At 44.8% G+C, this 14,238-nt stretch overlaps 2 protein-coding genes across 5 annotated transcripts; one reads left to right on the forward strand and one right to left on the reverse strand.

Moving 5' to 3' along the window:
* Positions 1-274: 274 nt before the first annotated feature.
* On the forward strand, positions 275-6,927 carry gsna (gelsolin a). Of its 2 annotated transcripts, XM_088392976.1 has the most exons (17): positions 275-442; positions 2,176-2,373; positions 2,493-2,647; positions 2,747-2,908; positions 3,028-3,177; positions 3,258-3,347; positions 3,466-3,598; positions 3,685-3,989; positions 4,067-4,200; positions 4,283-4,373; positions 4,559-4,585; positions 5,226-5,396; positions 5,474-5,648; positions 5,777-5,898; positions 5,981-6,058; positions 6,135-6,195; positions 6,259-6,927. In XM_088392976.1, the coding sequence occupies exons 2-17, from the start codon at positions 2,181-2,183 to the stop codon at positions 6,426-6,428; spliced, it is 2,217 nt and encodes a 738-aa protein (XP_088249102.1). In that variant the 5' UTR covers positions 275-442; positions 2,176-2,180; the 3' UTR covers positions 6,429-6,927. The 2 variants fall into 2 exon arrangements, with proteins under 2 accessions (XP_088249102.1, XP_088249103.1); XM_088392977.1 differs by lacking the exon at positions 4,559-4,585.
* Positions 6,928-6,974: 47 nt separating this feature from the next.
* On the reverse strand, positions 6,975-12,787 carry stom (stomatin). 3 transcript variants are annotated; one of them, XM_088392984.1, is made up of 9 exons: positions 12,620-12,744; positions 12,057-12,114; positions 11,605-11,634; positions 11,238-11,347; positions 11,074-11,146; positions 9,566-9,648; positions 9,051-9,254; positions 8,424-8,558; positions 6,975-8,347 (listed from the first exon to the last, which is right to left on the reverse strand). In XM_088392984.1, the coding sequence occupies exons 2-9, from the start codon at positions 12,076-12,078 to the stop codon at positions 8,159-8,161; spliced, it is 846 nt and encodes a 281-aa protein (XP_088249110.1). In that variant the 5' UTR covers positions 12,079-12,114; positions 12,620-12,744; the 3' UTR covers positions 6,975-8,158. The 3 variants fall into 3 exon arrangements, with proteins under 3 accessions (XP_088249110.1, XP_088249108.1, XP_088249109.1); XM_088392982.1 differs by lacking the exon at positions 12,057-12,114 and having other exon boundaries at positions 12,620-12,767; XM_088392983.1 differs by lacking the exons at positions 11,605-11,634; positions 12,057-12,114 and having other exon boundaries at positions 12,620-12,787.
* Positions 12,788-14,238: the final 1,451 nt, after the last annotated feature.

Here is a 14,238-nt window from a genome sequence, read left to right on the forward strand (position 1 = left end):
CACCAGTAGGTGGCAGCACAGTTCAACGTGAAGGCAGTATCAGGTACCGGAAGTAGAATTTTATATCAAGATTTAATTAAACGCAACTAATAACGTTTGACATTTCCTCGTGCCTGTTGACTGTTACTGCCTTAAGCATGCAAGATGATCACACCAAACAAAAATCGGGATAAAATAGGCGTGCGCGTGGATGAGCGCAGTGCGCACGCACGGACTCGACCTCTACTTTGTGCAGGCTGCAGGGCAGGCCAGCCAGCCAAGGGGTGTGTCATAACGGGGAGTGTCCCGGGACAGCTTCAAGAGTAGCGGCTTTGCGCTCAGCTCAGCTGCTCCGCCGTCTCGACGCCTCACTGCTCCCAGGCTGCAGCTAGAAGCGCTCATCGCGGCTTGCCCTGGTCTCCTTTTGTTCTCCGTTCATTTTCTAGAACTCAGGATCTGTCAGGTACGACACATTTGGACTTTCCAGCGAATGCATTCCAGTCCGTGGGTCGGATTGAGAGATAAAATGACTTCCATGCATAAGAATACAGAAGGAACGGGCCTTATTTTTGCATGTCGCCCTACTTTGTTTGCCTTTCTGAAGTGTCTTAGCAATGTCAAGCTTATTCTGGAGTGCAGCCGATGCCATATAAGGGCAAAATCCTTGCTTGCATGCAGAGAGAAAATTGTGTGCTTACACTTGAATACACTTTGGCAGTGAACAAGTGGATAGTGTGAACATCCACCTCATGAGGTTCAGGGTTCAAATCTTATCTCCGGCCTTCCTGTATGCTTGTTTAGGCGATGTTAAATATTGCAATAATATCCATATGTGTAGCCCTAATATATAAACAACTTGACACAATGGTTTGTTTAGAGTTAATGGGACAGGCTACAACTCCTCCAAATGAGGATGAAGTGGTGTAGAAAATGGATCGATATTGGAATTTATACATTTTTATACGATTTGAGACGCTCAGTTAAAGACTTGAACTCATCAGAAATGACTGCCATCCACAAGAAGAGATATCTGTTCCTATAGAAACGTCAAAGCAAATAGTGAGACAGAGGAAGTCGAGTCAGCGACCACAAGATGAGTGTGTCACTCATTCTTGTGTTTGCATGATCATCTTCACATAGATCAGGACAATTAATGATCAATCATAAAGTATTTTGTTTCCATTGTTCTTTGTCCACGACGATGATGTGGGAAAACGGAATGAGTCATTCCTCGCTGAGGGAAAAGAATCCCAATACAAGCCTGCAGTGAGTTTATTTCACAAATCAAACTGTGAATTGCCGACTTGTTTTTCCAGCTGGGATAACAGCTGGTAAATCACAAGACTTTTGAGAACTGTTTTGTGACATATGAAGCCACTGTTTGGGTTACATGGCACATTTGAGGCCTGCAGCAGGAATGCTACAAAAGGAGCAGCCCAAGTATGGGGGAGGGGACCAGATACTTGCGGTGGGAGCCAAGTCTGCCCCTCTTGTCCAGCAAGAATCTTTGCTTGCATGTGGTAATCAAATTGTTGGGTGTGACGGTTCGTAACTTTTATAGCCGCTCAAGCAAAAGTTGATGATTTATAACCAATCGTTTGGGACATGTTGTTGTTCCTCATATGTCTAGGGAGGAGCAGAAACACTGCGTACCCGAGGTGCGACCGACTCAATTTGAAACATGTTGGTGAAATTCCAAACACTGCTTCAATTCAGAGAGCTTGTTTATACTCGGGGTAGTGTTTACTCTGCCAGGCTGAAAACATTTCCGTGAACACTATTTACGTCATCTTCATTAAGCGCTGTTGGAGTCCACAAAATTTTAAAACGTGGACCACGCTGACGAGAAAAATACACATATGAAGGTTGAAGTCAGCTCCATATGGTTTTTAGAACTTCTCTGTTGGATTGTTTGAGTCATAATAGCTGAAGCTTCCTTCCACAATGGGGAAACACCCAAGCACAGGGCACCCATGATTCACTCTACCCTGCGCCACTTCTAAATATGGCGCAAACTGTATCGTTGTATCCATGGCAACAGCCCCAGCCCTAAGGGGAGAGGCTTGGTGTTTCATAAATAGGAGCTCAGCTTCTCTTATCACAGAGTGACCACTGTTAGCCCCCTCATAGTCACGCCAAGCTAGTTGCCATGACGACACTTTGGCAAAGTTGTGTGATTTATTTTTTTCCTCTCAGGCAGAATGGCGCAGCACCCAGAGTTTGAGCGGGCTGGAAAGAAGCAAGGCCTCCAGGTCTGGAGGGTGGAGAACTTCAACCTGGTGCCGGTTCCTGAGAACCTTTACGGAGGATTTTACACGGGAGATGCTTACATCATCCTCAACACCATCAAGCAACGCTCGGGAAATCTACAGTATGACCTTCATTTCTGGTTGGGTGAGTGCAGAGAGACGATCCCAAATGCCGATTTTAAGAGGAACAAACGTTTGGTCCGATAAGGGGAACTATTTGCTCAAGCTTGCGTTCTGATTTGAAATCAAAATGGCCTTCCACAGGTGATGTCTGCACCCAGGACGAGAGCGGCTCGGCAGCCATTTTTACAGTCCAAATGGACGACTTCCTGGGAGGGAAACCCATCCAGTATCGGGAAGTCCAAGGATACGAGTCCAAAACTTTTCTTGGCTACTTTAAGTCTGGGATCAAGTATATGGTGAGATTTGAACTCGTGTTTACATTCCAGCTTTTTTTTGCTTCAAGGAGAACTTGAAATTGATAAGAAGTCGTTACCTTTGTGTCTGGTAACTACCAGAAAGGAGGCGTGGCTTCAGGGTTCAAGCACGTCGTCACCAATGAGGTGGTTGTACAGCGACTGCTCCAGGTTAAAGGTCGTCGGAATGTCAGGGCAACGGAGGTGCCGGTCAGCTGGGAGAGCTTCAACCAAGGGGACTGCTTCATTTTGGACTTGGGCAATGTGAGTCACTTTGGGTGCCTGTTTTGAACAAAACATTTTTTTATTTATTTATTATGATATTGGAAATGGAGTTCATTTGCTTGTATCAACTTACTTTTCCTGTTCTTCATGCTTCACAGGAGATCTATCAGTGGTGCGGTTCCCAGAGTAACCGCTTTGAAAAGCTGAAGGCCGTGCAGGTGGCGAAGGGGATCCGTGACAACGAGCGCTGCGGGAGGGCCCACGTCTACGTCTGTGACGAGGGCGCAGAGAGAGACAAGATGATCGAGGTGATCTTCAACAGGAGCTACACAAAAATAATAGCAGGAACAGCCCACATAAGGTCATGTTTTCGTAAATTTTTTTTTAGGTTTTAGGAGAAAAGCCGGAGCTGCCTCTGGGAACTTCTGATGACATCAAGGCCGATGCTTCCAACAGGATGAGGGCCAAACTTTACAAGGTACTCCAACCCAGGAAAGGTCTCAACCAATCACGGCTCAGCTGCAGAAAATCTGAGCCGTTTTTAGTCCCTGGACTTCGACCCTATAAAATCTGATGTTTGTTTTCCGTGTCACCAGGTGTCCAACGCCAATGGCGGCATGACGATTGCGCTGGTGGCTGAAGAGAACCCGTTCCAGCAAAGTGCCTTGGAGACCAGCGACTGTTTCATTCTGGACCACGGCTCCGACGGAAAGATCTACGTATGGAAAGGTAAAGCGAAAACGTCATTTTTAAGCCATGATCTGTTTTGAACAAAAGTAGTGATCAGACGCACATCCGCTGTCCTTTCTCTCAAGGCCAAGGCGCCAACATGGACGAGCGCAAGGCGTCGATGAAGGCGGCCGAGGAGTTCATCGAGAAGATGGGCTACCCCAAACACACCCAAGTGCAGATCCTGCCCGAGTCGGGCGAGACGCCGCTCTTCAAGCAGTTCTTCAAGAACTGGAGGGACAAAGATCAGACGGTGGGCCTGGGCGTGGCCTACATCGCCAACAGCATCGCCAAGATCGAGAAGGTGGCCTTTGACGCCGCCACGCTGCACGACTCCCCCGCCATGGCCGCCCAGCACGGCATGGTGGACGACGGCACCGGAGAGAAAGAGGTGAAGCACGAGGCTTTCGGTTGCGGCTGTACCTAATGACATGTCCCGCCAGCTCAATCTTTCTTCTTCCCTGACAGATTTGGCGCATTGAGGGATCCGACAAGGTGCCAGTGGACGCGTCGACCTATGGCCAGTTCTTCGGAGGAGACAGTTACATCATCCAGTACAAGTACCACCATGGAGGACGTCATGGGCATATCATCTACATGTGGTGAGAAGGACGAGCTTATCAACGGTGGAGGGAGGCCTCTTGGTGTGTGATGAGTGTGTGACCATTTATTTTTTTTTGACAGGCAGGGCATGGACTCCAGCCAGGATGAAATTGGGACCTGTGCTTTCCTCACCGCCCAGCTGGATGAGGAACTTGGTGGCGGCCCAGTGCAGGTAGCTCGCATCTTCATACTTTTAAAAAAAAAACTGCCTTTTGTTGTCATCAACTCATTCAGTCGCTAACATTGTCAGCGTTCCTTTTTTTTCCTCCCTCGTCTGATCTTCGCATCCTTCGCCTTCTCTCTCCCTCGCTTCTTCCTTTCCCCCGCCTCGATTTTACGCGGCTTCTTTTTCCTCAGGTTGCCGGTGCTCCTATAACCACTCAGGTATTCTTCTTTTCAAGCTGAGCCTTTTTGTTCAGAGCCAGTGACAACATTCTTTTTAGTTGATAAAGAATATTTAAATTCTCTAGTTCAACACAGTCCTGGCTCTGTGCATACGAGGTGCTCATTTCTCCGGTTTGTCTTCATTTTCACCTCACTGCGTACTCTTGCGTGTAATTTCCATGTGCATGCGTCATGTATGTACACTCGACCGCATGTTCAGTTTGTGTGTAAAACGCAAAAAGATTTTCCAAGATCTTCACTCTCACTTACAGCGTAATTTATGAATTGCCGCTATTATCATGTATGTATCTATATTTTGTTACAACTTTTACATTAATATATTAGAATATCAGAATCACACCATTCAATTTATTTAGTTTTCAAATCCTCAGCACAAAAATGCCACTAGATGGCGCCAAAGATAACGGTTGCTCACTTTGACTCAACTGCATGACGTGAAACTTTTTGAAGCATTGTGATCGTCTATTGAGTTGATGTTCACTTTGTGTTGTTAAGAGTAAATTATAGTTTAGCCTGATTAGCCTTTGTGGCTAAATTGTGCCACGAGACGCATGAGGTTGCCCTGCTCGAGGAATCAGTGCACGAATATGCTTAGTGATCTTCATGGCGTTTGTGTCAGGTGAGGGTGGTGCAGGGTAAGGAGCCGGCCCACCTGATGAGTCTGTTTGGAGGACAGCCCATGGTGGTCTACAAGGGTGGCACGTCCAGGGAAGGAGGTCAGTCAGAGCCCGCAGAGACTCGCCTCTTCCAGGTGCGCTCCAACTCCGCCGGACACACCAGAGCCGTGGAGGTAAGGTCATCACAAACATTGACACGGATGTTTCTCTTCAAGGTTCTTCTCACAACAACTCACTTGTTTACATTTAGGTCGATGCCGTGGCGGCCAATCTGAACTCCAATGACGCTTTTGTTTTGGTGAGCCCCGGTGGTTCCTTCTTGTGGGTGGGCGTGGGTGCCAGCGACACTGAGAAGACAGGAGCCCAGCAGCTGTCTGACCTCTTGGGGGTGTCGCCCTCTGAGCTGACTGAGGGACAGGAGACAGGTAAGGAGTCTTGAGACCAATTCTTCAACTATCTGGCCAGATATATTTCAAGAGGGGGCAGTGCATGAAGATGGGTGGGTCGGCCACAGTACCTTTTTTGAGATCGGAAACGTGTGTCCCGTTCCCAGGTGAGTTCTGGGACGCTCTGGGAGGAAAAACCGAATATCGCACTTCGACCAGACTCAAGGACAAAATGGACGCTCATCCTCCTAGACTGTTTGCCTGCTCTAACAAGACCGGGAACTTCATTGTGAGTCATTACGGTCGTTATATTAGGTAGACCCCCAAGCGGGTTGAGTCGTGTGGTACTTCAACAATATTTCTTTTCCAAGATTGAAGAGGTACCTGGAGAGATAACCCAGGATGACCTGGCCACTGATGATGTCATGATCCTCGACACCTGGGAGCAGGTTGGAAAAGCATGACACGTTTGAGATAGAATCCAAAAAGCATAAATAAGGCTTACCGAACTTCCTTTTTGCGAAGGTGTTTGTCTGGATCGGCAACGAGGCCCAAGAAGAAGAGAAGACCGAAGCGATGGCGTCTGGTAAGATTTTTTTTCATTTGTCACCTGAGTTTCAGTGATCTTAAATGTATCTTGCCTCTTCAGCGGCACGTTACATCGAGACAGATCCCGCTAACAGAGACCGCAGGACCCCCATCGTGAAGATCAAGCAGACCTTCGAGCCGCCCACCTTCACCGGCTGGTTCCTGGGCTGGGACCACGACTACTGGACCAGCGACCCCCTGGAGCGAGCCATGGCCGAACTGGCCCTGTGAGCTGACGCCTGGTACCCGGAGCTTCACATCACAGCATCAGAGCAGCACCTGATACTTAGCAAGCAGAAGACTGGTTTTGCTTTTAGCTGCTAGTATGTCTTGAGACGTGTGTCCCAAAAAAAAAAAAAAAAAGTTCCTCACAGTGTGGTCTTTGTTCGCTTTTGAAACCAAGTAAGTAATTTGTTTTCCAGGCTTGCTTCATGGATTGTTTTTTTTTTTTTTAAAATGCAATCCATGTTTTTGTATTTTATATTTTGGACACATGCCCAAACACAGCCAGCAAAGCAATACGATGGCTTGTAGATTTTTTTCCTTTTAGTTTGTAAAGGTACTGCGCCTCTTGCTCAGGATGCTCGATGTTTTTTTTTTTTTTTTCCCAATGCAGGAGTGGCGCTTGCCATATTTATTTGACTAGCTTTGCTGCCATTTAGCTTGTCTACATTTTTTGCCACTTTAGGTTTTGCTACAATATGCCATCACAATAAAAAATAAATTAAAAGTTGTGTGTGTGTGTTAATACATTTAAAAAATATATATATCCAAATCTATTGATTGACAAGTATTTTTATTAATGTTCTAAATATAATGCATACCTAACAATAACAAAGTTGACTCATTCAACTTCCAGCTTTGGGATCAGAACAGTCGTCAATCATGAAACAGCAAAATAAACATCTGTAAAAAAAATACTGTGGAAAAAAAAAAAAAAAACATGCCCAGTATGTTTACATTCATGTAAAAGAACATTTTACAGCATCTACCTAATTATTTAATTGTTAATTAGGTTAGGACAATTAGCCAAACGCCATTTGAGTGGGAAAATGATTGAATTATATCTCATCACCGCCCTTCGAGAAAAAATGTAACATTTATGCAAAAATACGATGGCTATGTGTATAATATACTTTATCATGATATAATTTCCCAAAGGTAAGCATGAATACACTTGGGTGAAAAAGCACATGCGCGCACACCTGATCGGTTTAGTAAAGCTATCGGGTTAGAAGTTCACTCCATATTTCTAACAACTAGCAATCACGTCACATTTTAAAACACGACAAATCGACTTTCCAGACGGACCACTTCAAAAGACTATACACTTTTTGTAAATTAAAAAGTCTTCACACGGCGTTTGAAACTGCATAGAAAAGTGTCGAAATAAATCCTCAGCAGTAAGTTAAGGCTTTTTGCATTGAAAGGACCATTTTCAGGGGACACGTTAGCTCTCATACTAATTACGCAATACACAAATGATTTAACTAAGTTGCAGGTAATCCACTTCTCCCCAAAAAAGTAAAATAAAATAAGCTATATTAACTATATATTAAAAAAAAGATATTGAGATGAGCTCTCCAGCAGGTGGCACTATTACGTTCATTTTCATTATAAATGACTTTTAAGGTAACTTTTAAGATTAATTGCCCAAAAAAAAAAAAAAACTTGCCTCAGTTTTAGGTGTGAAGTGTCTTCATGCCACCTCTCCCTGCTCTTTCTCCACTTTGTGTGGCACCTGCTGGCCCGAGCTGCTAAAAAAACAACAGTCAAACGTGCAACATGCAGAGTGCATGTAAAAACAGCGTGAGCTAAAACGAAGAAAAAAAAGCAGCACACTGGCAGTAACGTAGCAAAACCGCATCATTGAGCATTCAGTAGGAAATACATGAATGAGCGTAAGGTCACTTCCACGCTTTTCGATGCCGACCCTTGCTCTGCTCAAGTTCCATCGACGCTTAGTGCTTGGTGAAGCCCTGCATCATCTCCAGCGGCAGTGGGAAGATGATGGTGGAGTTCTTCTCGGCGGCGATGGTGTTGAGGGTCTGCAGGTAGCGCAGCTGCAGGGCCGACGGCGACTCGGCGATCACCAGCGACGCCTCCTTCAGCGCCCTGGAGGCGTTCATCTCGCCTTCTGCGGCGATGACCTAGGAGGGAGGGGCGCAACGGATGGGAAATTTGCCCCAAAGTCCACGTCGAGATAGCTCCGTTGGGTTCGGTTACCTTGGCTCGGGCCTCCCGGGTAGCCTCGGCTTCGGCCGCCATGGCTCTCTGGAGCTGTAGGGGGAGCTTGACGTCTTTGATCTCCACTCGCTCCACCTTGATACCCCAATCGTCAGTAGCGTCGTCGAGGGTGGACTGGCGAGACAAACATTTTTTTTTTTAATACTGCTGCTAACTGAGAAAACATCAGTTTGAATCCATGAGCATCTACTGTGGCTGGGAGGAAAAATCAACCATCATACCACTCTTCGCCACGTGGTGGCAGCAAAGGGTAAACTTTCAAAACTCCGGTTTGCTCGCCACAGCGGCAGTGTCAGGTGTTCAAATAATAGACAACAAATACATTGCGGAGCAACTCTATCTGACACACTTGACACGAGCGTGACGATGAGCGTAATTTGTGGCTGACATAAATCCTCAAGCAAGCGCCTGCGAGAAACAAACCGTCAATTATTCACGGGGTTAATGGATGAATAAATGATAACATTCCCACGCAAACGGACAGCTGCGCTCGACACGCCTGCTGTGTTTTTATTTTTTTATTTTATTCACTTCCGTGCAGTTTGTTCACTTTCAAATTGACAACTTGCCGCTGAATTATGCAGCTCGAGCGTACGTGAACCGTACCTGCATGCTGTGTGCGATTTCTTCACGGTCCGAAAGGATCTCAGCCAGGTTCTTGGTCCCCAGAACATTCCTGAGGGTGGTCTGGGCCAAGAGACGTGTGGCAGCGTCGGCGTTGGTGATGTTGGCCACGGCCAGAGTGGCGTTTTGAACCCGGTAGTACACCACGCCGTCCACGCTCACCGTCACCGAATCTTTGGTCAAAACCTGCGAGGGGTTGGAATGCGGCAAACAGGAATTTGAAATTTAAAGCCATTCATTGATTGATGTTTAATAAAATTGAGATAGGTTAGTCTTTTTTTTTTTAATTGTCTATCATTGATTTTTATGGGAAAGCTTTACGGTATCGGAACTTGGTATCGGAATCAGCGACTACTGACAAACTGTGCTCGTATGCAAGAATGCGTTTCACGTTTATGGTGTTTTCTACTCGTGAGCTGACTGAAAAATTTCCTAAATCCATTTTGACAGCCTTTGACGTATTTGTTTCACGTCAACACGAGGCGGGCGCGTCGTACCTCTTGCGGCGGGATGTCAAAGGTGATGGTGCGCATGTCCACGTTGATGAAGCTGTCAGTGCACGGCAAGATGAAGAACAAACCTGTGGAATCACAAGAATGCAAATAGTCGGCGGTAAACACAATAATAAGCGGGGCGTCTTGGCAAATGTTTGAAGCCGGCGGGGATGAATGAAATGTTGGCACGGGGCCAAGTCAAGCAGGCTTTAGAAGACTGCAGCTGTGCCGACAGTCGGGCAAAGCTGGGAATATTTGCGCCTTTCACCAGCCCCGTTTCGAGTCACAAGCATCCGGCGCCGGGGCACCAAACAATTCTTGGCAGGCGGCGGAGTGAAACGCTAGGTATGCAAACATTTAGCATTCCTGCATTTTCAATTATGAAAGTTTGACTGGCGCCGGCGGCGGGTGAAATCGGAGCCGACCGCAAATACGAAGCACGGACGTCTGGCGCAAATTAAAAGAACGACAAGATTGTGTGACCGAGGTTAAGGGGACATTATGGAGCTGAATTTAGTTGGAGCATAAACACGGCAAGACCCCCAGGAATGCTAGCAGAGAGCTATTATTACCCTACGCCGTCACAAATGGCGTCTCCTGGCACTTCAGGGAGTCCAATTTCAATATTTTTAAGAGGACACTCCCTGTGTTTTTTTTTTTTTTATTGGCGGCAGTAAAACAACAAATCAAAGATGAGGAGACAGCGAGCTGGGAGATGTATGCAAATTGTTTCTCGTGGGAGCTTGGATTGTTCCTCTACAAAAACCCTCATCCTTGGGAATAGCGCCATCACTATTTTCAGATTTATTTCCGCGTCCATAAGTCAAACAGCAGTGGCAGACGTACGGCAGCACATAAATGACAATGCGGGTTTCTATTTCTGATTTGTGTCACATTGAACAAGATTTTTGTTTTTGTTTTGCATTATGACTGTTTGGACTGTCCAATTGGATCTTTTACTATCCCGACAAGCTCGTGTTCGTCGGGTACATTTGTCACATTATTTTTGTTCGCCTACTCAAAATGATGAGGTTGCGTTCGGAATCGGCGCTGCTCTGTCGGTGGATTTACTGAGCTTTTTTTTCCCGGCCCGTATTTTATGGGTTTACAACATCGCTGTCGGTGCATGTCAGGGAGTAACCGGGCAACCGTTGCTACGGCGGCCTAATTTAAGTCGGAAATGAAATCAACCTGACTTGTGACGTGGAAACATTTTGCCGCAGAACAAATCGGGCTTGGTTCTGTTTCCAGTCTGCGGCCACAAATCCCTCTTTTAAATCACAGAGATGTTTTTCCTTGTCGCATATTAGCTCTGGAAACTGCCTATACATGCCGCAAAGTGGCGCCAAAGCACTACTTTTCTATTAAACAGTGCTACGGCCTGACCAGATAAAGCTCTGTTTGGCAGCACCAAAACATCACAAGACGGCACCAAAGCACTGCTTTTATAGCCATGCATTCATGCAATAAAGAAATGTCAGAGATTTAGTGGAGAAGTTGTCGTTTCCAACCTGGTCCTTTGGCTCCTCCTCGCAAAAGGCGTCCCAGTCGGAAAATAATGGCTCTTTCATACTCCTTCACAATCTGCACGCAGACACAATTTTTTTTTGTAGCTCTTAAATCATATCGGGTGTTTGGATTTTTCAAACCAAGCAAAATGATGACTTGACGTGACCTTGATGCACATCCAAATGGAGATGGGCAGTGTGACCACCATGAGGACAAGAGACAACAGCACCAGCATCCATCCACAGAAGCCAATGCTCGTGTCTCCATTCTCCAAGGCTAGAAAAGAAAAATGAACGCGCACAGCTTTCGTTTTCATGTTCACGCGTAAATATAAAGGCTAGGGGTCTTGTCTGGGTTTATCTTGTCATACAATCATTTAACCAATTGGTTTTCATTTAGTGGTTTTATATCTATGGTCTATTTGTCGCATCACGTTGATCACTCTGGATATTTATTCTCCTTTGAAGCAATTTGAATTTCACTCCAAACTTGATGACATGCAATGATTCAATGGGTGTGATCGGATGCAATACCTTCTGCATCATGTAAAGAGCTGCTTGGACCTACAGACAAAGTTAAAGGTCAAAACACTGTTGATCCCAGTGCATAATAAGAATATACTGTACAGTAAACCCTGGCTATTCTCTGGAGATTTTTTTTTTAATGACACTGGTCAGAGAGGCCAGTTAAATAAAATTCAAGCTGATTCCGAATGGAATTTTCTCTCTCAACATCACATCAGGTTTTCACAATTGTAATAATATATGTAATATTACATTGTCCTTGGAAAAACGTGTGGAAAAAAACTCTCCGGGGACTCCACTAACTACCCAGGCTAAACATAACTCCTTCCCAAAACACACCTCTCAGCCAACATTCTTTCTTGATATCAATTACTACTTTCCTATTAGCCACAAAAGAAAATATGCAATTGCGAATAGGCGGGGGTTCACTGTACTGTACAGTCAAACTATAGAAAAACAACCTATCCTAGATGACCTTGGCATCCTGCATAAAGTTCGACTGAGATCAGTAACGATGACCTGTTCAATTTGGACATGATCCAATTTTAACAACAATAAGCATTTTAATCACTACATTTTATGGCACATGCATTCACTGACAAGTTTCTACGTGATTCACTCAGTTACTCCAGCACTCACATGTACGTAGTAGCTATTTTTTAACTCATGACAAACAAGACAAAGCACCTTGGACTTGCAACCAAAGGGAGTTTAGTTAGTTATATATAAAAACAGCGTAGATTACGTGTGCGTAGTTAACTTTTGCAAAAACGTCGTTAGCTTGCTAATGGGAGGGGCGTGCCTTCGTTAGCTTAGCATTTACTAGCGCTGGGAAACCTTCCTATTTTGAATTTGACACGTGAATAAATGCCAGTACCATTAGTTGCCGGTTGAAAACGATTTGTCTGTTGTTTAATGCAAATAATCGATTTGATAATAATTTCTTTACTGTGCTCACATATGGATACCTCGTGACGCTTCGGTTGCGCAAACATAAGCGAAATCGTGTTTGTATGAGCGTTACCTGATTGACGTTCACGTCTTTTATCAGCTTTTAATTGCAAATCTTCGTTTTCCATTGTGAATATTACGAATGTTTGCAGTCACGGAGAGAAAATAATTCAACACAACACGGGATGTGGTTTTTAAATCCCTCTTTGTGATAATTTTCCCTACACGACGACTGGAAGGTGCCGTGACGCACTATTGGCGTCATTGGGCTAAATATCTCACGCTCGAATGAATTGAATTGGAAAAAAAAACCTAAAATGCTCACAGAGCTAAAAAAAAGAAAAAACAACAATAACTAGACTTTACCTACGACATCTAAGATTCCGTTTTCATACCGTTCAAAAATAATCTCCCAATGACCAAACCATGCTGCCTGAAAGTCAGAGTTCAGGACACAGTTGTACAATTCAATATTGATTTCCTGTCTTGCCCCTTTTCCTCCACATTTTTTTGTTTCAGCTTAATTATTACATCATTGAGTGAATTCCGCAACCCATCACCAAAAAAAATATCAAGTCTGTGATTTTCCTGGCAGACTGATGAAGGCTATGCATTTACAAGAAGTGCACAACTCCATATGATCTAATCCTCTTTTAATTATGATGAGGGGGCAAAATGTGGGATTGTTGGATTAATTGCCTTACATGCACAAAGCCTTCAACTGGGATCAATGTATTGGACTGGTTTTAAATGAGTGAATCTTAACTATTTGCAGCCAGCATTTTTGCTAATCCAAAAGGATTCTTTGTCTTTGTCATTATCTCTCCTTGTATATTATGTAGCCTACTGTAACTCTCTTCACGGTCATGTTGGTCCAGTTCTCTCCCTTTCCTGGAAAGAGACCACAAGTCTCATTCTGGTGGGAACTGCGGAATCAATTAGAAGAGAAAGACTGAGCTGTCCTTTCAGATTTGTATTCCATCTCACTGCAACTATTGAGTATTGATACCAACATTGCTCAATAGAGTAGTATACTGTGTGCGTGAGTTGACTGATTGTCCTCACCGGAAATTGTTGTACGTTTCTTGGCCACTAGAGGTCATAGTGGCGGTGCCACTAAATTTCCTACTTAAAGTTATCTACAGCACACAAAAGTTTTATGTCAGTCAGAATATTGTTTTTGTACATGACAACAATGGACAAAAAGTTCGGAGGCCCTTGGCACATTGATTTTCGTCAACCAGTCAGGGCATGTTTTTAACAACTGGGTTCCTGTGGGCGGAGTTTGGCTGACTCCATGTTAGTTTTTATGAGTCCAAGGACACCCTATTCTGTAAATGTTTTTGGGCGGTGGCTCATCCTCTGTAAATATGGCTCATCCTGTCTTGAAAACTGGGTTACACACACACACGGAAAAAAGATCAGCACAAAAATGTGGAGCATCGAATTGCCCTTGAGCAAGGCATCATGGCTTACATGTGATTTTCTTTGCCGACTTGTGAGGAGCAAGCGGACTTATTTTCATTCTGTGGCGCTTTCTGAAAGATTATTCCTCAAAGGCGGTCGCCCCCCCAGGGTTTTAAATCTTTCTTTATTCCAATATCGAAGCGTATCATATTGCGGCAGTCACGGCTTGAAGGATTTATCAACTTTGGATGAGGGAGCAAGTAGGGTCAATTATAAAATCACACT

Source organism: Syngnathus floridae, chromosome 12 (genome assembly GCF_059516105.1).
Source record: "Syngnathus floridae isolate MCC-2025c chromosome 12, RoL_Sflo_1.0, whole genome shotgun sequence".
NCBI lineage: Eukaryota > Metazoa > Chordata > Actinopteri > Syngnathiformes > Syngnathidae > Syngnathus > Syngnathus floridae.